The following is a 27,440-nucleotide window of genomic DNA, read 5'->3' as shown; positions in this document are numbered from 1 at the left end:
AATGGCATAAATAATTTAATAAAAATGTTAGTTAAAAAAAAAAAAAAAAGATAATACACTCATTTTAGTTAGACCTAGATTCAAACTAGACACAGATGAAAAATTATTCTCTGTATTAGGCCTACTTGTATGGAACCACCTACCTACAGACATAAAAAATATTGATTGTGATGGTCTTGTGGCAACCAATGCCAGTAAATGTGAAGAAGATGCTGTCACCCAGTCATTTCAAATGAGTTGCCCACAAAACACAGTATTAGCACTAAGAGCATAGAGGGAATGGGCTACTGTCCTGGATCTAGGTCTCCAAACTGTTCACTTACAGAGCTGCAAAACTCTGTTTGTGAACCAGTGTTTCCCAGCGCCCCCACTAGCCATAGTAACTGCCTTTCAGTCAAAGTATTTTTCACATTCACACACACGCTTACTCAATTTCCAGGGAAGGTTGTCGAATCCTTCAATTTCCAGGGAAGGTTGTCGAATCCTCCAATTCTGCACAGCTTTCTTCCTGGGCCTGGTAATACTGTTGCCGCTCTGAAGAAAGTCAGCGACTTCCAGTTACTGGTATGCTTTGATTGTGCCACTTGATCTCCTACAGGTGGTTGACTAAAGCAGTCTTCAAGACATGGCCCTTATGGTGTTATTTCTCAGTGTAAATGGTTACCCTCTTCTCAACAAAGCAATAGTGCATAACTACTCATGTAATAAGTAAATACCAGCCACAGTAGCTGAAACATAATGAAAACAGGTTTTATTTAAAAAAGTAGCATGAATACCAAAGAAAATATACATGGGTTGCACACAAAGAAGATTAAAGTGAAGTACATTAAACATAGAATGCATACAAAAAAAATCTAACTCCACCTGTCTAAATTCCTTAGCTAGCTGCTACAAGGACTACTGTACTTAAAATGACTAGCTAATTTCCAAGATAGGATTTTCTCAACAACTTCATTAGCCTTTGAACATTTCATTAAGTCACAATAGTTTAGCCCAAGTCCCTAGGTGACTTCATTGCTGCTACGGATACTGGTTATAAATCTGCAGCCCCAGACCCATCACAACAGTAGGAGTTTATTCCAATACCTTCAGATCTGTTTCTTCTTTTCTTGTATCCCAAATGAGTCTTAAAAAGTTCTGTTGACAATTGCATTCCAATGCTGTTTCATCCTTGTCTGTTATCTTAGGAGAAGGTGCCATCCTGTCTGTGAACTAGCCCCTCACTCTATCCATTAACATGAGGACAAACAAAAGTGTTTGCTAGGTAATAATGTTGTTTGTCTTTTCGGCTTTTCCCGGTTAGGGGTCGCCACAGCGGAACTCTGGTCTGCTAATGATTGGCAGTCGATTTTTATAGTGCCGAGTTGCCAGCCCGACGCCCAACCTTCAGTGAAGGCACGCCCATTCACGCATGTCTTTCGGAGGTCACTCAACCGCGGGGAGGACATGCAGACTCCACACAGAAGGCACTCCCTGCACACTAGCTGAGACTCGAACGGGAGAACCTCTTGCTGTGAGGCAACAACACAACCGCTGTACCACCGCGGCTTTGTTTGCTAGGTAATGTATACATTGAAAATCAACATGTCAGAAACTGAAGAGCAAAACAACATACAAAGAGAAATACATTTTCCTTGCTTAAGCCTAGCATAAGCAGATTTTATAATCATTCACTTTTAGCCTGGCATCACCTCTGGCTTCTTAGCAGTCTGTAAGATACCGAGTATAGTGACCAGGCTTCAGGTCTGTCCATGTAGGACATGTTTAAGCCTTTTATCCTTTTAGTAAGGTATTTCTGTGGACATTCTAAACCAGATCATGATCTTGTACCCGATCGTGGCTGAAGAGAGTTAGTAAACCGTCCCACCTACCTGGTTATGAAATTGTAAAATAAAATACAACCACTAGGCCTGTGGAGCAGGATACACTTGCTGAATTGCTGGAGAACCAACACTAGCTTGTGCAGGTTATTTTATTTTTACCTATTTTCTCAACTGTTAGTTGAGGCAGTTCAGTTCCCTCCATTCAAAGAGTATCAGAATCCTTCATTTCTAATTCCTGAGCTTGGGCAACAGGCATTCTTTCCCCTTTTTTTGGTGGCAGGTTTTCACCCCTTCTCCCCAGTGGGGTACCCTGATATCTACTGACTTGTCCACAGTACCATGCACAATTTAAGGTTTGTTTTTAATTTTTTTAGGGTTAACTGTGTTTTATGTTTAAAGATAGAATCTGGAAATGTACATCTTAAAAATCATCACTGTGTATCTGAAAAATCATTTACAAAATACACATCCTTCAACTGATTTATAGTATTTTTGCAGTTTTTTGGGGGTATCCCATTTCATTCGGTAGGCTACTGGTCTAGCCTGTCTGCAACACTTATGCCTTTCAAGTTACTTTTTTAAAAACTTGTACAAGCTCTGGCTTTTTTTTTTTTTTTTTTTAACCTTTTTTCAATTACTCTTGCCTAATAAGTCTTCTAATCATCTACAGGCCACCCTGATTATGAAGTCTTGTTCTTCTCTACTGGTCATGGACAAAGCTGCAAAGCACTCCTTAACTTTTGAATATATTGGACAGTATTGCCCATTCTTTTTTACTTTTGGGATGAAACATACTGCCGAGTAGCTAAAAAAAAAAGTATAGCATTTAAGGATTACGAAACACTTGTCTTTTTTACCATTTTTCCTGGTTGTAGACTAGGGGTCATTACTATCAGAAACCGAGTTAATCTGGCAGTTAGCTCTTCACTTTTCTTGGCTGTACATTTTTCTAGATAGCTGCTTGATGGGAGTGCAGACTTTCTAGTTGGGTGTTTGAAATTCTGCACCTCTTTCACTGCAGCTGGAGCGTCTTTCTATCTTAGCTAATAATATCCAACTTCAGCATTTCCATATGCTGTGTTTACATGTGCTAGGTCTCTGTTATCTCTCTCTACTTCAAAGTAAGACTGCCAGGTATGTATGTAATGCATATTATTCTGTACACCTCTCAAAAGAGGTTACTTTTAAAACAGACAAGGTTCTAAATTTATGACTTGGGCTTGTAGCATGTTACCGTGATAGTCTTTCACACATTTCATTTTACTAAGTTGCAGACCCTTATGGAATAGTCGTTTGTATTCCTTAATGTATTTATCACGCAAGTTCCCTTCCATTATATGGGGGTTGTATAGTAAAATGGAGACTCAAATTTAATTCTAATACAGTGTGCTTTGTTTTTCAGATGTTCTTCGTGTTTCACTGTTGCAGTCATTACATTTGGGGTAATCTGCTTGCAGGTTGCCCTCTGTCGGCCTAATTAACAAAGTCTTGGGTCCTGCGTTGGTTGCTGTCCCTTCTTCATGATGTCAGGGGTATAAAACACGCAGCCGACGCCATTACATCAGTATTTCTTGCCACACGGTGCCCGAAGCAGAAGCAGTTCACAAGTGCCAGTCGGCCGACACCTGACATTTTCGTTTTCGAGTTTCAGAACCAAAGTCTTCAACTAAAAGCTAAGTACCCCTTTGGGGAAACTTTTTCTTGCTCCTTACCAATGTCAGTAAAAGTTAATAATTGCATTACTTGTGGGAAGCAAATGCCTCGTAAGGATTTTCATTTGTACTGTATTCCTTGCCAAGGCTTTGATGATAAAGTACCTTGTTATCGGTTTTGTGCTAGATTTAATTAAAGCACTATTAAACTTCGATACATTTTTTGCTTCTAAATATTTTGGCTCACGATTTAACTATCCAGAAATGACGTCTGTTAGCAATCCGACTACCGGAATACCTAAAAAACACAAAGAAAAAGACAGAGACAGGCTGTCGAGGTCCAAAACTGACGATGGTGCTTCTCCTAAGCCAGTCGCTAGTTCGCCGGTACTCGGTGAGGTGCTTTCGCAGCTCCTGATACCTGTTACTTTTGATTCGCAGGCCTCTACTGAGACCCATTCGGAGTCCGGTATGCCACGAGATGCTTTAAGTATTGAGCCCGCGGATGTCTCTAACTTAGATGGGTCCAGAGCCGCTGTGCAGGCACCGGCTTCTGAGGGTGTTTTCAGGCCTAAATATTTGTATATTAAACTGACACCATCTTCAAAACTAAGGCCAAAATCTACTTCTATGTCTAAAAAACCGACACTTGAGCCACGTGTGCAGGCCCCTATGCCTAAAAAGCAAATGATCAAAATGGCTGAAGATTTAATTAGCTTGATCAGGGGTAGCCAACCCCTCTCCTGCTAAGAGGCCTAGTCAAGACATTGATTGTGAATCTTCTGATCAGGATTCTATTTCTTCTGATTCTTCTTCTGAACAGGATTTATCTGTACCTACTCATGAGGACTCTGATGCAGAAGATTCCATTCCTTCTGCTTCTCCCCCTGAGGATTTCTCTTTTGGAGAAACTTTACATACCTTAAGGGAACATTTTCCACTGGGAAAGTCAGGATTTCTCTGAATCTAAAAAGAGACTTGGGGATTTTCTTCTTCTTCCTCAGCATAGGCCTTTGGCTATACCTCCTGTTCTAGACATTGTTGATGTTTTTTCAGAATCTATTATGACTCCTGATTCTTTGCCTCCAGCTGCTAGTAAGCCAGACAGATACTACAGGGTTCCTGACTCCCACAAATTCTTTTCAAAAGTCCTACTGCTGATCCTGAAACCATTTCTCCAGGTCACAAAGACATTAAGGCCTCTACTGCTAAAAAATCCTACCCCTTCTGATAGAGATTCCAGGGCGCTAGATAGATGGAGTAAGAAGGTTTACACGTCTGCAATCTTGGCAATCAGGGCTTTAAACTGTCCATTTCAAATGCTTAAATATCAACAGCATGTCATGGGACTACTTAAACAGAAAATTATGTTAATCTCTGCCTGTGTGGAAAATAAAGATTTGCAGGATTTATTACATTCAGCTGAACAAGTTGGAAAACATACTTTGCAATGTGGTTTTGATTCCTTGGAGTCCTCTTGCAGGGCTGCTGTAACTGTATCTGTGCTAAGAAGGCATGCTTAGCTCAAAGAGCCAACTCTGCCTGACCATGTTAAAGCAAAATTGTTGGATGCTTTTTTACAACCGGACAGTCTGTTTGGTAAGGCTGAAGAAGTGTTAAAAAAGATGGAAGATAAAGCTAAATCTATGCAAACTGTGAAAGATTTCTTACAAGTGCAACCTCCAAGATTTAGTAGGCACTGGCCTACTAAGAACTGGTCCTTTCCAGTCCCTTCTAGAACCGCTCAAGTCAAATCCAGACATTCTGAAAACAATGGGGTGCCTCCACTTCCAAATCTGGAAACAACAAGGCACCTCCCTATGGTAAACAGTCTCAATGACTTCCCTCTACAGTTACCAAGCATTTACCTTTTAGCTGCCCCTTTGGGGGGGAACTGGCACTTCATGTCCGAACAGGCAACTTATTACCCAGGACAAATCGGTTTTAAATATAGTATCCCAGGGATACAGATTTCATTTCCACACATTGCCAATCTCAAATGGATGGCCAGATCTGCCCCCAAATCAGTGGGCAGAGGCCCAGAAACAAGTTCTGTCCCTCATGAATATGGGGGCTATTCAACCAGTACCAGAAGAGGAAAATGCACAAGGTTTCTATTCAAGACTTTTCCTGGTACCCAGAAAAGACAAATCATGGCGTCCAATTCTGGACTTATCCACTCTAAACACATTTCTGGACAGTCCAAAATTCAAGATGCTGACTCTTTAACAGTTACTACCTATGCTAGGCAAAGATGCCTAGTTGGTAACTTTAAACTTAAAAGAGGCTTACCTGCATATCCCAATCGGGGAATCTTGCAGAAGATACCTCCGCTTCAAATCAGGCTACTTGCATTACCAGTTCTCTGCACTGCCCTTTGGCTTATCTACTGCGCCTAGGGTCTTCACAAAGTGCCTGGCTCCAGTAATTGCATGTTGCAGGCAAAGAAATATTCAAATATATCCATACCTGGACGATTGTCTAATTCAGGCAGGAAACAAGGACATTCTTCTAAAGCATCTGGCGTTTGTCAAAAGGGTTCTAACTTGTCTAGGGTACACCATAAACGAAAAGAAAATCACAACTGGTACCCTCTCAAAAAATTACATTCCTGGGTGCAAGCTTGAATACAACTGCCCAGATGACTTACTTTATGCCAGAAAAGCAGATTCAATTGATGACTTACTTCAAACAGGTGGCCACAAAAACCCTGCTTATCTGCAAGACAAATTCTGTAGCCTTTGGGGTTCATGGCCTCCTGCATTCTTCTAATTCCATATGCAAGACTACATATGAGGAAACTTCAGTGGTACTTAAAAAGTTTATGGAGTGAACATTGTCACAGCCTGGAAACAATGATTCCTATCATACCTTGCCTGCAACTAGAGTTCCTATGGTGGGCAGAGGCCTGCCACCAAAACAAGGGACTGCCATTCACTCCACCCCCTGATGCCCAACCCTAACTACAGACGCATCAGACTATGCTTGGGGGGCTCATCTGACAGGAAAGTGCATTCAGGGCAAATGGAGCCCAAATCAAATGCACCTACATATCAATCAGAAAGAGATGCTAGCTGTACAGAATGCACTGACAGCCTTCAAGGACTAACTTCATCCAGGACAGCTAATGATAAAGACAGACAACTCCACAGTTATGTCGTACATAAACAAGCAGGGGGTGCACATTCCTACCCCCTTGCAGACTAGCCATGGCATTGTGGAACACGGCCTTGACCTACCAAATACAACTACAAGCTCAATTCCTGCCAGGAGAGCTAAATACTCTGGCAGACGAACTAAGCAGAAATCTTATGGACCCACACAAATGGAAACTGGAACCTCAAGTTTTCAGCATGTTGAGACACAAATGGTATAGTCCAGACATAGATCTTTTTGCCTCACCCCAGAACTATCAGTTGTACAAATTCTGCACAAGAATTCATCACAAAACAGCTTGGAAAGTAGATGCTCTATCATTCAGCTGGAAAAAAACTATCAGTCTATGCTTTACCCCCTCTGCCTCTGCTCTCCAAAGTTCTACTAAAAGTCAGACAGGACAAACCAAAAATTATTCTGATTGCTCCAGACTGGCCTCGCCAACACTGGTACCCACTCCTGCGCAATGTGTCACTTTCCTCCGTGGCACCTGCCTCAGACACCTTACCTACCTACTGTCTCAGCAGAACTACCAAATTCTGCACACACAGCTCCAAACTTTGAATCTTGCAGTGTGGCTAATCAACTGATTTCACCCTTGGCATCCCTCAGCAAACCTGCAATGGATGTCATTTTGGAGGCTAGAAGGCCTAGTGCTAGAAAATCTTATGCTGACACATGGAAAAGATTCTGTGCCTGGAACCAATCACAAGGAATAAGCACAGCAACGCCCAATATTCCTCAGATTCTGCAATATTTAACTGAGATGTTTCACAAGGGCCTATCTTTTTCTTCCATAAAAATCCATGCCTCAGCCATTTCAGCTCATTACAACACAGAACCTCCCCTCTTCTCTCATCCTCTGCTCAAGCAGCATCTCAGAGGGGCCAAAAATTTAAGACCTCTCAGGAGAGCGCCAACTCCTCAATTTTGTTTTGGAAAAACTCACTCTCCCTCCTTTTGAGCCAGCTGCTACTGCGGACCTAACATTTCTCTCCTGGAAAACAGCTTTCCTTTTAGCAGTCACTTCAGCTAAAAGGATTTCAGAATTTACAGGCTTGTATGGCATTGGACAAAGTAGAAAGAATATATATACCTCGTTGTTGATGAAGAAACCACAAAGCAAAAAATGAAAATATAGTCACAAAAACTAAAAAAGGGAGGGAAAACTAATGTAATAGATATGTAAAACCTGGCTGTTCAAAAAAGCACTTCAGGAAGTTCTCCCTCCCTTTTTCAGTTGTTTTGATTGGTTGTTCTGTGTTTTAAATATTTGTCAGTTTACTTGTGATTTTAATGTGGTCTGATGAAGCGGATTTGAACCGCAAAAGCGTTTACCTGTTCAACAGAATAAAGGATTTCTCAGTTCTCCTAAGGATTATTTATTATTCCCGTGAGCCTTGCTTGAAACCTTAGTTTTTGTGACTATATCTTATGGCAGTGGAGCCTTTCATTATTTTTCATCCGGACAGGGTGGCACTCAGGACCAATCCATCTTTCATGCCTAAGGTGGTATCCAGTGTGGCTCTTAATCAGATCATTCATCTGCCAACTTTCTTTCCAAATCCACAGAACAAGGGTGAACGGATTCTGCATTCATTGGATGTACACAGACAACTTAGATTCTACTTAAACAGGACAAAAATCTCTAAGCAAATCTGAACTACTGGTGGTATTTGCTGCCGGGGCAGAGAGAAATGCTATTTCAAAGCAGACCATTTCCAAATGGATAAGCCATTGTATTCGTTTCTGCTATATTCACCATGGTAAACCTATTACCAAGGGGATCAGATCTCATTCCACCAGGGCTGTATCTACTTCTGCAGCCTTTTTCAGAGGGGTTCTTACCAGAGACATTCTAGAAGCAGCTACCTGGAGCTCAGTTCATATGTTCACCAAACATTATCATTTACCTCTCTTCTCTAAATACAGAGCTGGCTTTGCCACTGCTGTCTTGCAGGCCCTTATAGCTGCTCCTAATGCTGTATAAATCCATCCTCCCAACCATAGCTTTGGGATTCTACCCAAATGTAATGACTGCAACAGTGAAACACGGAGAACATAGTACATTTGTGTACACTTACCATAAATGTAGATGTTCGAGTGTATTCAGTGTTCCAGTCCTGGTTATCCACCCTCCAGCCCCCTCTTTTTCTCTTACTATACCTCTCCTTTCTTTTTCTGTGCTTAAAAGCCTTTTTGGTGTATTTGCTTTTGTTTGTTTGGAGGTATATCTTTTGTGTTTTAAATTATATATATATATATATATATATATATATATATATATATATATATATATATAGATAGATATATTGCTCCCCATTTAGGGGGCACCTGATATCTGGGGCAAGAAAAACTGATGTAATGGCATCGGCTGCATGTTTTATACCCATGACGACCTGACGTCATGGAAGAAGGGACAGCAACTGACGCAGGACCCAAGACTTTCAGGCCGACTGAGGGCAACCTGCCAGCAGATTACCCCAAATGTAATGACTGTAACAGTGAATACACTCGAACATCTACATTTATGGTAAGTTGTACACAACTGTACTTTGTGGAGGCTGGTATGGCATTGACTCTGAGTCCCTTGTGGAAAAGCAAGCAAACTGCTGGTTTGCAGTTTTCTCAGAAATCTCTCTGGATACAGAAGGGTTCTACATGTTATCTTAACAAAACCTAGCAGTAGCAGCGCAGTTTAAGGCAAAACAGTAAAAACTAAAATAATATTCCAGCAGAAGCAACACAATAATTTTCACAGATCAGAGACCAGTTCCGTTTCTGTACCTTTACAAGGTATATGTTCAATTTCCTAGTTATTTTCAGTTCTTTTTGACTGTTAAATAGCCTGTCTTGAGACTATACCCGTTATCTGTCAGAACAAATAGCTTCAATTATAATTTCTATAATAATCTGTGCATTTATTCTGTAGGTGAAAATAAGTTGGCCCAACATGTACTGTTCCCAGTTTTTCAAACATATTGCTCTAGGTTCAAATTGAGCTGAAAATTAAAACAGCTTGTATATACCAGATTGACTTTTATTGCTGCAGTGTTTTAGTGTAAAGGGCTGGAAGATATGTTTGCCACTTATGACCACCAAGCAGTGTGTGGAAGTACGAGTACACTTCTACTCAGCTTTGATATAAAAGAACAACAGAAGAAAATGTAACCTAGATAACATTTTAAATGGTCTAAAATCCAAGTACGTAGTCCATGAACAAATATTTAAAAATATATCCAAATCTTTGTCCTTAGGCAAGCTCTTTTTTACTATCTTTAAACATTTGCACAGTAGCAGTAACTTGTAAGGCAGGTGCATTTCCCACAAACAGTATGTATCAACCTGCCCTAAACAAGAGTATTAATCAATTAGACTTCCTTAGCTAACCTTCCTTGCCTTTGGGAAAACAATGGAAGATCTTTGATTGTATTTACTGCACAATCCTTAAATAAAAATGTTGAGGACTATTTCAACTGTCCATTTATTATTTGGAGCACATATTTTAGTGAATGTTAATGCACTTGTTTAAATAGTTAACCAGCTTGCTAGGTGTCAAAATCTTAATTTCTTCACTCACCTCATACCTACTCTACACTACTCTTGTTAATATCCCCATCTCTGCTCATATTTAATCACAAATAAACCTATTAAAACTGTCAAAAGTCACAAAGCCTTTAAAACTCTAAATTCAGTTACATGATTTCCAGACCCTTCATAACCTCATCTGTCACTTAGGCCCATGGATTTTACTCCTGTCTAACAAACAACATTAGCCAGGTAGTCTGTCACTTTCTTTAAGGTAGACCTTGATGTTTGGATGGATATAAATTCATGCTGGACCTGACTTGTTATGCCCGCCTGGCGGTAAAAAGTGCCTAGTGAGGTTGCAAAACTCAACAAAGCTCTTATTTCTGACTCACCAGGATCTTGAACTAATACATCACTCAAATAACTCGGAACGCAAGGAGCAAGGCTAAAACACAGTAATAAAAGAAAAATTCAGCACATCAGGTAGGAAATAAAACCTTGCAACAAATCACCATGTATCCCATCACTGGACAGAGTATACTGGTTTCATCGCATAACAGCATATTTTGCAGTACTAATCTCATGGCATCATTTCCTTTAAGCCTTCTTTTGGTAGAAAATGTCATGACTGGTCTGGCAGTGGGCACAGAGGTTTAGGGACTGTGAGTTGTAGTTCTTGTGGTACAGGGTTTAATTCCTTCAGCCACCTTTGCTACCGTTAGTAATTCAGTTAACTAGAAAGTGCTTGGGGGTAACTGGGAATTTGGGCTAGCCTCTTTAATAATCCCTTGGACTGGAAGCGTATTAAGTATTTATGAACCTTTGGCATCTTCAGAATTTCCTGTTTAGTGCAAACAGCAAAAATGAGTAATTATAGCTATCAATGTGTAAGGGTTAAACTCTCAGCCTTCAGATTATGGGAGTGATGCTCTACTTACTGCTCTAACAGGACATGAAAACATCATCTCAAGTAAAATGCAACAAATACTTCAACATGGTATGTTGACTTGAGTAGGGATCATTAAGTCCAGGGGAAAATGGGGAAAACGATGTTCCTAAGGTCAAATTCCATACATGTTTTCTATTAAGAATAGAATTCCAGTCAACCTTTATTTGGTGTGTGAGATTTTATGGAGTCAGTACCCGTGAGTAAAAAGTTTAGCCCCAGGGTGTTTTAAACTATTTGAATAGTGCACTGATTTCCTTTCTGCACTTCATGTCACTGAGATGTTCAGATAGCCACACTTCCTGTTTCCTGAAGGATTGACCAAAATAAAATGCTGAGCATGTGCAAGTAGCGAGATAAGTGGCCCACTCACTTTTAAGTTGTTAGCATAGGAATGTTGAACATCCTATATTTGTTAGCAAAGGTAAAACGTTTTATTTTTTACCATATTCTTGCACGTGCCACAATGTCCATGTAGATAACTTCCCTAAACAATTTTATTTAGTGTTTGATCCTAGTGGAAAAATTCTCTTGTGTACCCAGATTTCTTACAGTCACCTAAAAACTGCACAAAGGATTTACCTCATCTGGAAGAGAAGTAACATGTCAGCTGTTAATTTCTGGATCTATACAAGAATTTTCCATTGTTTGTTAATGAGATCTATAAATCTACTAGTGCAGAGGTCCCCAGCACCGAGTTGTGGGTCATTTGGTACTGGGCCGCACTGAAATGTATAAGCAGGGAGTGAAACAAAAAAGTGAATGTGTGTTTATTTCTGTGTTTGTGTGAGTGAATGCATGTATGAAAGCAGAATGTATGTGTGTGAAAGCAGAATAGACTGTTTATGTGTGTATGAGAGAGTGAACAGTGAAATTGTTACTTCTCTTCCATCTCTTTTGCTGTTAAGCAAGTGTAAAATAAAAATGGAATGGAAAAAAGTGTTATGTTTGTCTGCATGTGTGAGTCAGTGTGTGCATGAAAGCAGAACAGACTCTGTATGTGTGTGTGTGTGTGTTTCTTTCTGCTTGTTTGAGTGAATGCATTCATGAAAGCAGAACAGCTGTGTGTGCGCGCGCGCATATCTGTGAGCATGATGGAGAGAGAGAGATCGATCCCTGGCAGCAGTAAGCGTCAATTAAGAGGATGGCATACCTCTTGACCATACTTCTCAACGTGTCTCACACTAAATCTAGACAAAGCCCCAAAAATAGGGACAAATTTTAAATATTGCTCATAAAAACTTAGAAAGTTGATAAAATGCAAGGTCTTGTGTTACCATGCATTTTCTGAAGTGTGTGAAGTCTGAAACTCAAATAGCTGTTATTGTATAATGATGTCAGTCCTCACTTATTTGCTACAAAAATCCTGAAAAGCACATTTTATGAGGAACAGACCAAAAATATAAGGCGAAGATCTGGACACCTGAAAGGTATGACAGAACCTCAAATAATAGGGACAGGTTTTAAATCTTTGTTATAAATGCAGAAAGGTGCTAGATTCAGAAAAAGGTTCCCATTAGGTTTGCGTACCTCTCGCACAATAAATCTGGAAAGAGCCACAAATAATGGGGACAAATTTTACATATTGCTCTTATAAATTTAGAAAGTTGCAAGAATAAGCAGTGAAAACCCTCCTTCCATTTCCAGCATCTTATCTTTGTGAAGTAGGGTTTTCTGCAATGACAGCAGCCAAAACAAAATTATGGAGTAGACTGGACATAAGGAATAGACTTCGGGTATCGGTGTCTCCCATCACCCCTAGATGGAATCTCATTGCAGGGAAACGAGCTCCCATTGATTCTGAGTTATGGTGAGTTGTATTTATTATGCACTTTATTATGCTGTATTTTTATGTGAGCATGGTGGCCGGTCTGTGGAAAACAGTTTTCCATGAAACCGGTCCTTGGTACAGAAAAGGTTGGAGACTGTATTACTAAAAATAAGTGAAAAAGTGTCTAGGATTATTTTTGCAGTGGCTCCCAGGAGGAGTTGGATAGCACTACAGTACCAACACTCCCTTCGCTATCTGTGTGATAATATTGCTACCAGCTTGACCACTATAGCACACCAATATCTCAATTACTGTTATCCTTCAAATAAGCAAGCTATTAAAAAATTGGTATGGTAGCAATAGCTTGAGTAGTAACTCTTAGAAACCAAACAGCTGAATTCACTCCATTTCAGTTGTTGTTGTTTTTCGGCTTTTCCCAGTTGGGGGTCGCCACAGCGAAACTCCGGTCCGCTAATGATTGGCAGTAGATTTTCACGAACGCCGAGGTGGCAGCTCGACGTCCAACCTTCAACAAAGGCACGTCCATTTACGCATGTCTTTTGAATGCCCATCCAACCGGGGGGAGGACATGCAGACTCCACACAGAAGGTACTCCCCGCACTCCAGCCAAGAATCGAACAGGAGAACCTCATGCTGTGAGGCAACAACGCTACCGCTGCACCACCGCAGATGAATTCACTCCTTTTCAGTACATACTGTTAAAGTAAATAAACCACTGGCCACAAACATTTAAAATTGAATTATAAATTCATTATGTGAAATAAGTACACTGAATAAATGGGTTTAAACAAATGGCATAAGGAAATTCTAACCGATAGCTTTTCTGCTTATCACTACCCATAGCTAAAGATATTCTAAATTTCAAGCCATGAAGCTTTTCTACTTATCACTACCCATAGCTAAAGATATTCTAAATTTCAAGCTATGATTGCCTCTTACAAAGTCCATACACCAGTTATTTGTTTTTTCAGTTAAATTATTTCCCAACATGAGCTCTGTCAGGGAATGCGATCCACACATGCTTGCTTTAGAAGCACAGCTATAACTAAGTTATTCAGCAGTCTTTGTCCCTTTCTCTTCTTAAGAATCCTAGGCAGTATTTCCCTTTTTTTGTAAGTTTCAATGTAAAGTTTTATGTTTCCTCAGCCATTTTTTTTTTGGGGGGGGGGGGGGTTGCAAGGTAAATGCATTCTTTTGATGTGAGATAACAGTTCAGAGAACTGTAAGTTTCAAACACTGCTAATGTGTGCACATCTGATAAGCCAGCTGTACTCTTTTAGTTTAACTGGTCTGTTGCATTTTCAGCAAAAGCAGCAACCACAGTTATTCACCTCTTCTTACTCCTCTTAATGCAGTTTTCTAGTAGTGTTAGTAAATGACTGTTGCAAGTTTCATTTAGCCTGTCACAGTTCTTTTTCAACAATTTGCCATGGCTTAACACCACTTCTGCACAGCAGTAACTTTGTACAAACAAGGTTCATGGTACTGTGTCATATAGGTAAAAATGTAACTGACTGTAATAGTACCGTATATAAATATAACAGTACCTGTGATGATACTGAAATTGGACTAAATGTAGTTTGTAATCACCTTGTGTTTAACTGCATGTAGTGGCTTCAAGAGATGAAATAAATCTGAAGATGAAATCCTGAAAGTGCAGTTATTGTTTCCACTTGGAAGTGTTTATAATACTTCATCTCTTGGTATTTAAATAATACTTCATCTCCTGGCATTTAAAGTGGCTTTTGTAATACTTAGTTGTCAGCAGTGTGCAAAGCATCAAGTTAATGTTTGCTGTTTAACCGTAACCACTTTTTTTTATGCATGAAAAGAAGGACTTCAGTATTTTTCGTTTTTTTAAAATCTGCATTGTAAAATGTCTACAATAAAAAAAAAATATTAAAAGTCACAGTTTCTCTGTTGAAAACATCATCTTTTCTCTGGATGTTTCTGTAATAGAATATTGTTTGCTGGTGCCCATCATTGAAATCTTTAATGTAGACAATGTGACTGGAAATTTTTTCCTCTTTTTTTGAGTTTTATTTGATTTAATTGTAATTTGTCACTGTGCATACTTTGTGAATCAAGTTTTTTTAAGAAATGCTGATTTGAGGTCCTTATGGAAAAAGTGTCTGTTAAATTACTATATTTGATTTACTACTTCCACTTCCAACAGTTGCATGTTGGTAGTCCTTAATTATTGCAGATATGGAAAAATCGCTATGGTCTTGTACAAATGTTATTTATAAATACATATCTCCTGCATTGTGTTTAGTTTTGCTGTCTTCATGTGCATATAATCACTAGACATTCTGCTGTAAGAAGCATACTGTAATAAGTAGATAATTGAACATGATTTTGTATTAAAGCTTACATGACGCCTTTATTATTTCATCACTGCTTGGGACAGAAAAGTTAATGTTTTTAGTCTTGCCTGGCTTTAAAGTTTTTTAAAAGTAAAGTTTAATAAAAATGTACGTCAGCTTTATGTTACAGCATTGTGATCATGACTCACCCTGTATCAATTCTTATGTAGTATGCATCTTATTTTAGATTGTTGGTGCCAGAGACCAACAACAGCTTCAGAAGGAGTTGGAAGATGTTTTGATGGATCCATCTGTGGAGGACCAAGAAGTTCGTGGAAATCATGCTGAGCAAGTACAGACACCAGTACAGACATTAGAAGAAGTGGAGAATTCTCAGTCTGAAGTTCCACTTACAGCAGATTCTTTTCACACCGAGCCTGGGACCATGTTTCAGAAGCAGAGTATGAGTCTACCAGTAAAATCAGTGGAGGAAGGTCTGTATAGAATATTTATTCTGAGTTTTAGAGTACAGTGTTACCCCATCTCGCTTTCAGAGACGAGCTATTAATCATTTATGCAGAAAGCAACATAAAATTCTGAGGGTGATTCTGTCTGAGAGGACCCAGTATTTTTGTCCTAGCTCTACTTGGTCCGAAACTTTAATTTCATTCTAGACCTCATAGACTTCAACCAGGAAGTTCACCCTGCAGGGGTCTGTGTCCTTAATTCCAGGAGGAGTCTATGATGATCACTGGCACATCAGCATTTAGGGGCCCACAAAGGAGACTCCTTTATTTTTCTCTGGATAGGCAACACTTAATTTCATAGTGTTACCATTTGTGCCTTCCCCCGTATGCAGATCCTTCACAATTTGTTAGTGGTGGCTGGCTCCTGGGCAAAAGGGATCTTTATATTTGAGACAAGGGTGTTGTGATCTTCTGGGAGGTTTATTCTAGTAATTCATAATGTGAGTTTTCCACATCATCAGTCTCCTGTTTCACCAGTAAGATTTTATCAATTGTTCCGTTTCCCTACATCAAGTAATGCTGGTCTGGTTCCTCTGTAGGTGCTGACCAGAAATGGTGTGAGAGACCTGCATAACTTTCTATATTTGCCCAACTTTCTTTTGACTTTTCTTACATTTTTAGTCCTTCTGGTCCTTCATTCTTTTGCTAAAAAAATTTTAGTTGGGTAATTGTTTCATGTATAACTTTGGATCTGATGTCATTTTCATTAATTCCTCAACTGATGGGTTAAGATCTGAGATATGGATCTGATTTGACTGCTTCTTTCATAGAGTAGGATCCTAGAATTCTTGAGCTCCTCCTTTTACCCACATTGCACCACCAACCTAACATGCCTCTGATCTCATTTAATGCCATCGATAGTCTGGTACCTCAACAAACAAGGGGAAATCACATCTTTTTTTATTTAACATTTGTTTACTGGGGGAAGTCCACATGGGCAAATTTGTCCATTTTCAGCAGATGAGGATTGCAAACTCTCAGGAGTTGTAGTGCATTTTTTTTCTAGTTTTTCCTTGTGTTGGTTTGGGCCTTGCACACTTGGATACTGACTGTGTGATATATGCACTGGATTCAACTCTTGGGCACTTACAGATTGCAAGAACAAGTTAATCCTAAGGGGTCTTCTTCCTTCAAAGTCAACATCTTCGGTGTCTAGGCTTCAAATCCCTAGCAAGCCTGATAAACCAAAAGGTGCCCCTTAGTCTAAGGACATGGAGACTCAAAAAAGATCTCCTAACTGTACTTCATCTTTGACCTTGGCTTCTTCCACGGAGCTGTCTGCCAAGGTCTTGAAAAAAATGGATCCACCATTACTGGATCCGACTTCCCGGACTGCAAGATCTCCTCAGATCCAAACTCCACCATTGCTGTGGGAGCCTGTTTCTTCCAGGCTCCCCTCTCCATTTCTTAAGGAGTGGCTCAGAAGGCATTCTAGGCCACCTACTACTTCCCTCTTCTCTTCAGTCCTCCAGGAGACTCTTGTAAGCAGATGTGGACAGGATGGTGGGAAGGTTCCCTAAGACACAGATACAGATGGGAGTCATTTTGTCTCCAACCCCCTCTGGGCTTGAGAGCTGACCTCATACCTCTTCCCCTTTGATTTCTCCTTCTCTGATCTGTCCTTCCATTTTGGAGCTGTCTGATCTGATATCCTTGGAGGTGTCTTCTTTGGATCCGAACATTGTTATTTTTTTGTTTTTACTCCGATGATTCTTCTGAGTGGACCAGCACTGAACATCGCAGAGCCAGAAGATTCTTGGAACCTAACTGTTGGTGCTAGGTTTTGGGGCCTTGGAATCTACTCCAAAACTTCCAGCACTCTCTCTTTACCTCAGATCCTTTGTGTTGGATAACTCTGGTCTGACTACCTCCTCTGGTGGAGTGCTGATGGGTCTGCAGGGGCCGATAATCTGCGAGAGTTCAGTTTGAGCTCCATTAACTTCTGTGTTTCCTAGGCATTTCGTGTTCAAGATGATAGAGAGGGTCTTCTCTATGCCTAGTGAACAGACTTCCCTGCCCCTTTTGAATGAGGCGACTTTACTTCCTTCTGTTTTGTGTTCAGAGCTTCAGTCATCCTTTCCACTGGGACAGACGACATGAAAAAGCTGGGAGCTGGACAAATTTGGGAAACATGTCTATGCTTCAGTGACCTTTGCTCTCAGGTCACTGAGTTATTTGGCATATTTTACAAGACTACAAAGAGATTTGATCAAGGAGCTTACCAAATCTCTTTCAAGGCCCATGTCCACCGAGGAAGAAAATAGAATTTCTTTGCAGACAGCCACCCTTGCTTCATCTATGAGGCTGATCTCTCATGCTGTGGAAGGTACTTCACAGGCAGCGGGTTCAGGCATATCTATTAGAAGACATGCCTGGATGCACTTGTATGACTTTGTGGAACCATTTAAGTCTTCTTTCATCAACATACCCTTTGACGGATCTTCTTTTTTTGGTCCCAAGGTTAAAGACACACACTCATGCTGTGAACATGAGAGAGAGCGAGACGGGGACAACCTGTCTGCTGTGGGTGTATGTTTTTCTACCCTTCAAAGGCCCTTGTCTAGAAACCAACAAGGTTGTAGAAAGATGTGGTTTAAAAACTCCCAGGGTCCTCTCCAGGAGTCACATGAAGATAGTTTCCCCAAGGGCTGAAGGGGGAACTTTAATGGAGGGCACCATCCCTTCTGGCAGCAGAGATGGTTCGCAGAACCAGGGATCTAGAGATTTTTTAAACAGATGGGTCTTATTAATGCTCCTGAAGGGAGACCGGACTGTCCTCTCTTGAGGCAGTCCAGGGGTCATCTATCCCTGCACCAGAGAGCCTGGATTTATTCATACCATCTCCATGAAGGCTGTCCCTTGGTTGTTCTTCCCAAGGCCATGGTGACCACGGACACTTCCCATCTCAGGTGGGGGGGGGGGCAGTACTTGGGAATGACAGTCCCAAGGTAAGTGGTCCCCCAAAGAGGCTCAAGATGCATGTCAGTGTCCTGGAGAAGGAAGCATGGTTGGCCTTTTAAGACACAGTCCCATCTGGGTCAATTACAATACAGACAGACAGTATGTCGATAGTCTGGTACCTCAACAAACAAGGGGAAATCGTATCTTATTTTATTTTATTTAACATTTGTTTACCGGGGAAGTCCACATGGGCAAATTTGTCCATTTTCAGCAGATGCCTGGTGAGAAAAGCTCCATATCTAACCCTCATTGTTGAAGTTATGAGAGTTTGGCAATGGGCAGTCTCTTCCAGGTGCTTTCCAATAGCAACGCACATCTCTGGGAAATGCAGCATGACTGCAGACAAACTATGCCGATATATTCTGATGCCTAACGAGTGGTCTGTCAATGTCAGCATGGCAGAGAGAATTTTCCATCAGTGGGGCCAGCCTTGCTGTTGTCTTTTTGCGTCTCCTCTCAACAGCAAATGCAGTTGGTTCTAGTTAATGATTGGTCCTCTGGTCTTCTTTATGCCTTTCCACCCCTGCCACTAATTCCAGAGTTACTTCAGAAAGCAGTCCGGTTGAATGAAGAGCTCGGTCATCCTCATTGCACCCTTTTGGCCTCATCACATGTGGTTTCTGTTCCTCTGACCTCATCTTTACGTATCCACCATGGATTCTGGATCCAACTCTGGACCTCCTGTTTCACCCAACAGGCATAACTCACCCAGACACGTCAGACCTCAGGCTGACTGCATGGTTTCTCCAGTTCCATTGATTGCTAGACAGTCCAGGCTCTCCTTCCCATCTGTCACATTTTGTTATCTTTGCGTAAGGCTTCTACTAAAAAGATTTACAGGAGTAAATGAAAAAGATTTGTCCTGTGGGCTCTAAGCAAAAACTTGGACCCCTTTTCAGCACCTATTCCAACTGTCTTTGACTTTCTATCTACAATTTTTAATGAAGGGCCTAGTTTCTCAACAATTAAAGTTCAATTGGCTGCCATTTCTAACTTTCATCTGGGCGTAAATAACTCTGCCTTAGCTTCTTAACTTTGCAAAGCTTTCCTCAATGGAATTTTTCTACTCTGACCCCCATTAAAAGACCCTACTCCACCTTGGGATTTAAATGTTATGCCTCATGCCTTAACTCAATCTCTCCTTGAACTTTCTGCCATAGCTGAGCTCAGATTTTTGTTTTGGAAGACCATTTTTCTTCTGGCTATCATGGCAGCCTTAAGATTATCTGAACTTCAGGCAATGTCTACAAAACTCCTTTATCTAATTTTTTACAAGGATAGGGTGTCATTCCAAACTAACTCATCTTTTTTGTATAAGGTAGCTTTTGAGTCTAATTAACCTGGTCATTAATCTCCCAGCTTTCTTTCCAAGCTTCTCACACAAAGGAGAATACATGTTACAACTGTTAGATGTGCATAGACAACTTAATTTCTACCCTAATAGAATCAAAGCCTTTAGGAAATCTGAACATTAATTTCCTTTTCGTTTACCAGATTAGGCATCCCAGTTATCTAAAGCTAGACTAGGCAAATGGTTAACTGATTAAACCCAATTTTTCCTAGACAAATGTAATGCATCTTTACCAAAGCCTCCACTGTCTCTTTTTTTTCTTCAGTCTTTTGGTCTAGAGCATCCCTGGATAATATTTTTGCTGCTCCAACATAGGCTAATCCACATATCTTTATTGCTTATTAGAAATTGGGTCTGTTCTCTAGGAACAAAGCAGTTTTTGGCTCAGCGGTGCTCTAGAATATCCTTCCTTAGGGTCTTCTCGGGGTTGTGGTAGCTGGGGACTCTGTCCCATCAGTTGAGAAATAAATGAAAATGACAACTTCAGATTAAAAATGTATACACTTGCTATAATGTTCCATCTGTGTAGTCTGTTTTCATTCTTCAACTCCCCAGCCACCTACCCCCTCCTTTAATTTCTTCTAGAGAGATCAAAGAGCATTATAGGACCCTCCGTTCCTTATTTGAGCTCCAGCTTCCCTTTTCTGTTCTGCGACTGTCTTATTGTATCTAATGGCAGCAAACTGTATCAGCGGTACATTAGATTGGCAGGGAGTTATGGATAAAGGGAGGAGCCTGAGAGTTCTAGGATCCTACACTCTGTAAGAAGTGGCAGAGTTGGATCCGAGTCATGGATCCAAACTCATTAGTTGAGAAAGAATGAAAATGGACAACACAGATGCAGTGTCATGGTGAGTACATAACTTTTTATTGCTTTATGAATAAAATTCAACTTTTTTGGCTGTTTATATAAATTATTGTACCTTGCATACCTGCACGTCTACTATACAAAAGTGGCATAACTCCAAGATCTAGTTCCTGTACTGTACCACTGTTAGAGCTACACAGTTCATGGTAAAACTTACTGATGCCACTTTTTACAACTGACACTGGACAGTTCAGTAGAAGTGGCAGCCCCCTTTTCAGATGAAATTAGCCAAAAAAATCACCAGAATGTGTCAAGTTGTGGGTTTTTACAAGATGTAGCATACTGACCTGCAGGTTGATTAGTGCTCTCCAATGAAAAAACAAAAGCCAGTAAAAACTATCCATTAACTTCAGTCACTAGTAATTACACTGCCTTAATACTATCAAATTAAACAGAAAAGAAGAAAAGACTCTTGCTGGGAGAAATCTTGCAGCTTTTTAGCAAAAACCTGTTCAAGTTTTAGATTTAGTGGAGGAGTTGATGTTCTTCATGTTTCACAGTTGCAGTCATTACACTTGGGTTATCCTCCTGGCAGGCTACCCTCAGTCGGCCTGAATTCCAAAGTCTAGGTCCAGAGTCATTTGCTGTTGCCTCTTCCCTGACGTCAGCACGCCAGGGGTATAAAAGATGCAGCCAATGCCATTTCCTTCAGTCTTTCTTGCCGCTGGGTGCCCAAAGCAGAAGCAGTTCGCAAGTGCTGGTCGGCCGACTCCTGAGATTTTCGTATTCGAATTTCAGATCCGAAGTCTTCATTAAAAGCCAAGTACCCCGTTGGGGAAAACTTTTTTCTTGCTCCAGACCGATGTCAGAAAAAGTTAATAATTGTATTTCTTGTGGGAAGCAAATACCTCATAAGGATTTTCATTCTTACTGTATTCCTTGCCTAGGCCCTAACCACGACATTGCTTGTTGATTTTGTGCTAGATTTAACAAGCGCACTGTAAAGCGCCGGTACGATTTTGCATTTCACTACTTTGGCAGAAGATTTAATTACACGATGCCATCGGATAGCCAGTTGACTACCGCAATTCACAAGAAACGCAAAGAAAAAGAAAAGGACAGCCATCCGAGGTCTAAAACAGACGGGGCTTATTCTAAGCCAGTTGCCGGTTTGCCGGCTCTCAGTGAGGTGCTTTCGCAGCCCCTGACACCTGCTACTTTGGACCCGCAGGCTGCTATAGACTCCCACGTGGAGTTGCTTAGCCTGCTGGTAGCTCAAGGTATTGGACCTTCGGAAACTATTCCCTCAGATAGGTCCGAGCAGCTGAGCAGGTATCTGCTTCTGAGGGTGTTTTCAGACCAACTCATTTGTACATTAAAGCGACTCCAGCTACAAAGGTTAAGACTAAAACATCTTTAAAGACAAAGAAACAAGTACAACAGCCTCATGGTCAGGCCTCCATGCCCAAAAAACAGATGCTCAAAATGGCCTAAGACTTAATTACTATGATCAGGGGTTCCCATCCCCCCCCGACAAGAGGCCTAGGCAAGAGACCGAATATGAATCTTCAGATCAGAAGAGAAATCTGAAGAAATAGAAACCTGATCAGGAATACTCTCTTCCTCCCTATGAGGATTCTGATGCTGAAGAATCTATCCCTTCAGCCTCTCCTCCTGGGGATTACTCTTTTGGGGAAACCTTGCATACCATGAGGGAACATTTCCACTGGGAGAGCCAAAATTATTCTGAATCTAAGAAAATGCTCAGGGACTTACTTTTACTCCCACAACACAGGCCCCTAGCTATTCCGCCTGTGTTAGACATTGCAGATGATGTATTTTCAGAGTCCAGTCTGACCCCTGACTCCTTACCTCCAGCTCCTGTTAAGCCGGACAGGTACTACAGGATGCCTGACTCTCATAAATTCCTTTTCAAGAACCCTGCTGCTGACCCAGAAACTATTTCTCAGGGTCCCAAAGGGGTCAAGGCATCCACTGCAAAAAACCCTACCCCCTCCGACAGGGATTCTAGAGCATTAGACAGATGGGGAAAGAAGATTTACACCTCTGCTACCTTGGCTATAAGTGCTTTAAATTGTCAGTTTCATATGCTCAAATGTCAGCAATATATTATGTCACTTTTTAAACAGAAAATGTTGATAAATTCTAAAGGTGCAGAAAACAAAGAAATGCAGGATTTATTGCATGCAGCTGAGCAAGTTGGAAAGCATATTTTGCAATGTGGTTTTGGTTCTTTGGAGGCCTCCTGCAGGGTCGCTGTCACGGGTTCTGTCATTAGGAGGCATGCTTGGCTAAAGGAACAAAATTTACCAGATCATGTTAAAGCAAAATTATTAGATGCTCCATTACAGCATGATACTTTGTTTGGTGTTAAAGCAGAAGAGGTGTTAAAGAAACTGGAGGACAAAGCTAAATCTATGCAAACAGTCAAGGATTTATTACAGGTACAGCCTCCAAGATTTAGCAGACACTGGCTTACAAAGAATTGGTCCTTTCCAGTGTCAGACAGACCACAAAGGGGCAGATCCCAGCCCCAAGGTTTATACAAGTCTAAACAATGGGGTGCTTCTACCTCCAAAAGTGGAGAAGACAAATCACAGCCTTACAGGAAACTGTCCCAATGACTTCCCCCTGCCTGCGCCAAACACTTATATTCTGGCAACACTTTTAGGGGGAAAACTAGCACTTTTTTCTCAAAATTAGCTCAAAATAACCCAGGGCAAATAGGTCTTAGACATAGCGTCACAGGACTACAAGTTTCACTTTCATACCCTGCCAAGGGCAAACAGTTGGCCAGACCTACCAAAAAACCAATGGGCAGAGCCACAAAAACAAGTCTCATCCCTCATGGATATGAGGGTCATTCAACAAGTACCAGAACAAGAGCAGGGACGAGGATTTTATTCAAGACCGTTCCTGGTACCCAGAAAGGACAAAGCCTGGAGACCAATACTGGACCTATCTATTCTAAACACATATCTGGATATACCAAAATTCAAAATGTTTACCTTACAGCAGCTTCTGCCCATGCTGGGCAAGAAGGCTTGGCTTGTGACTTTAGACCTAAAAGAGGCATACCTGCATGTTCCAGTCAGACAATCATGCAGACGATAACGAAGATTCAAAGCTGGCTCAATGCACTACCAGTTCTCTGCACTGCCCTTTGGCTTACCTACTGCGCCCAGGGTCTTCACAAAGTGCCTGGCAGCAGTAATAGCATTCTGCAGACAAAGAGGAATACAAATATATCCTTACTTGGACGACTGCCTCATACAAGCAGAGAACAAGGACATTCTACTACAGCATCTGGTGTTTGTAAAGAGATTACTACCATGCCTAGGGTACACAGTCAACGAATAAAAATCAAAACTAGTACCCTCTCGAGATAATATTCTTGGGTGCAAGCTTAAATACAACTGCCCGGATGGCTTATCTCACGCCAGACAAACAAAGGCAACTGACTACCTATTTCAAACTGTTGGCAACAAAGGCCCAGTTATCTGCAAGAAAAATTCTGCAGGCTTTGGGCTCAATGGCATCCTGCATTCTACTAATTCCACATGCAAGATTGCATATGAGGAAACTTCAGTGGTACCTAAAAAGTGTTTGGACTCAGCATTGCCACAGTCTGGAAACAATAATTACTCTCATTCCCTGCCTGCAACAGGAGTTTCGATGGTGGGCGAAGGCCTGTCACCAGAACAAGGGACAGCCATTCACCTTACCCCCAGCCAGACAGACATTGACAACGGATGCATCAGATTATGCCTGGGGGCACACATGGCAGGAAGATGTATTCAAGGCACATGGTCCGCCAACCAAATGCATCTACATGTCAATCAAAAAGAGATGCTAGCTGTTCAGAATGCCCTGACAGCCCTCAAGGACCTACTTCATCCGGGACAACTACTGATAAAGACAGACAATACCACGGTCATGTGGTATATAAACAAGCAGGGAGGCACTCATTCTTACCCCCTCTGCCGATTAGCCATGACTTTGTGGGTTACAACATTGACTTACCAAGTACATCTGCAGGCACAATTCCTGCCAGGAAAGATAAATACTCTGGCAGATGAACTAAGCAGAAACCTCATGGATCCCCACGAGTGGAAACTGGATCCACAAGTCTTCAACATGATAACAAGGAAATGGGGATGCCCGGACATAGACCTATTTGCCTCTCCTCACAACTGCCACCTAAAGAGATTCTGCTCAAGGACTTATCACAGACAAGCATGGAAAGTGGATGCCCTATCTTTCAGCTGGAAAAACTTAACAGTAAGTGCCTTTCCTCAACTCCCTCTCCTCCCCAATGTACTGCTGAAGGTCAGACAAGAGAAGCCAAAAATGATACTGATTGCCCCAGACTGGCCCCGCCAGTACTGGTATCCAATCCTAAGGAACTTGTCTCAATGCCCAGCCTGGACCTCACCTCAAATACCTCACCTACTGTCCCAACAAAACAATCGGATCCTGCACAGCCAACTCAAGACCTTAAATCTCGCAGCATGGCGGATAATGTAGTCATACAAAACGCACCTTTCACTAAAGCGGTGATGGATGTCATTTTGGAGGCCAGGAGGCCTAGTACTAGAAAACCTTATGCTTCAAAATGGAAGAGTTTCCGTGCCTGGAACCAGGCACAAGGAATTGACACAGCAGTACCAAATATTCCTCAGATTTTGCAATACTTAACTAAGATGCTGGACAAAGGCCTATCCTTTTCATCAATTAAAATTCATGCCTCTGCCATTTCGGCTCATTACAATACAGAGCCACCAATCTTTTCTCATCCTTTGTTAAGGCAATACCTCAGAGGAGCCAAAAATTTAAGGCCTCTAAGGAGATCACCAATACCTGCATGGGACCTCAATTATGTTTTGGAAAAACTCACTCTGCCCCCTTTTGAGCCAGCCGCTATAGCTGATATAAAGTTTTTATCTTGGAAAACAGCTCTGCTCTTGGCAGTAACCTCTGCAATACGAGTCACAGAGCTCCAGGTACTCATGGCTGTGGAACCTTTTATCATTTTTTATCCAGACAGGGTTTCTCTGAGGATAAACCCGACATTTATGCCTAAGGTAGTGTCCAGTGTGGCCCTTAACCAGCTATTCATCTACCTACTTTATATCCAAACCCACAGAATAAGGGAGAGAGAATTCTGCATTCTTTGGACATACAGAGAGCTACGCTTCTACTTGAACAGAACCAAAGCTTTCAGAAAGACTGAGCAACTACTAGTGGCATATGCTGCAGGATCACAAGGAAAGGCCATCTCAAAGCAGACTATTTCAAAGTGGATAGGCCACTGCATTCGTTTCTGCTATTCACAACATGGCAAGCCAGTGCCTAAGGGTATTAGGCCACATTCAACCAGAGAAGCAGCCACTTCAGCAGCCTTCCTCATGGGAGTACCAACCAAAGACATTTTAGAGACTGCTACCTGGAGTTCAGTGCACATCTTCACAAAGCACTATAATTTACCACTCTACTCTAAGTCCAGGACAGGCTTTGCCACTGCAGTTCTGCAGGGCCTCATAGCCGCTCCTAATACTATTTAGCTCCAGCCTCCCAGCCATAACTTTGGGATTCAACCCAAGTGTAATGACTGCAACAGTGAAACACGAAGAACATAGTACAGTTGCTTACAATTACCATAAATGTAGATGTTCGAATGTATTCACTGTTGCAGTCCAGGTTACCCACCCACCCACCATCCCCCTTCTCTTTTTGCTGGAACTTAGCTGTACTTCTCTAATCTATACAACCTATGTGGTGTATTTGCTTGTAGATGAAGGTATAACATATTTTGGTGCATGCATGGTTTATTTGCATATTTTAAGCCTTCCTTTTTGGGGGCACCTGACATCTGGGGCAAGAAGAACTGAAGAAAATGGTGTCGGCTGCATCTTTTATACCCCTGGCGCACTGACGTCAGGGAAGAGGCGACAGCAACCGACGCCGGACCTAGACTTTGGAATTCAGGCCAACTGAGGGTAGCCTGCCAGCAGGATAACCCAAGTGTAATGACCGCAACAGTGAATACACTCAAACATCTACGTTTATGGTAAGTGTACACAACTGTACTTTTCCTGTACTTTAGAGGAAAAAAAATAAATCGGATCCATTCTGTGGAGTTTGAAGTGTAATGTGAAAAAAAATGCTGGTAAAATAGAAGAAGCTTTTAACTAAGTTGTTAGATGAATTGATATAACTGCAACAATACATTTGAAATGAAAAAGGGTGGCTGAGTGTGAAGCTTTCCAGGAAGAGTTGTTTCAAAATATAGAGTTAAGACAGTATGCAGAGAACATGTGATTTTCTGCTATAGCAGAGAAACTGAAAGGGCTAAACTGTGTTAATGTTATGAAAATAAATCCAGTTTACGTGCAATAAACGAAGCGTAGAGTAAACCACTGTTTATAAAGTTTATTCCAATCCACGAAAATACGGATATGGACCAAATTGCAATAAACGAAGTGTAGAGTAAACCACTGTTTTTAAAGTTTATTCCAATCCACGAAAATACAGATACGGACCAAATTTTTGTGCAGTCTTCCACA

General features: G+C 41.2%; 1 protein-coding gene across 2 annotated transcripts in view; it reads left to right on the top strand.

The window, feature by feature from the left end:
- Window positions 1–27,440, top strand: part of RABGAP1 (RAB GTPase activating protein 1) — a 4,144,188-nt gene that overhangs the window by 472,645 nt on the left and 3,644,103 nt on the right. For both annotated transcript variants that reach the window (XM_044058459.1, XM_044058460.1), the window contains one exon: window positions 15,454–15,700. In XM_044058459.1, coding sequence (XP_043914394.1) covers window positions 15,454–15,700 — 247 coding nt within the window. The remainder of the gene's footprint in view (window positions 1–15,453; window positions 15,701–27,440) is intronic.

This window comes from Protopterus annectens, chromosome 16.part0 (assembly GCF_019279795.1).
Source record: "Protopterus annectens isolate FY-2018-M chromosome 16.part0, PAN1.0, whole genome shotgun sequence".
Taxonomy (NCBI): Eukaryota; Metazoa; Chordata; order Ceratodontiformes; family Protopteridae; genus Protopterus; species Protopterus annectens.
The sequence above is the reverse complement of the archived record's forward strand: the minus strand, read 5'-3'. Positions and strand labels throughout refer to the sequence as shown.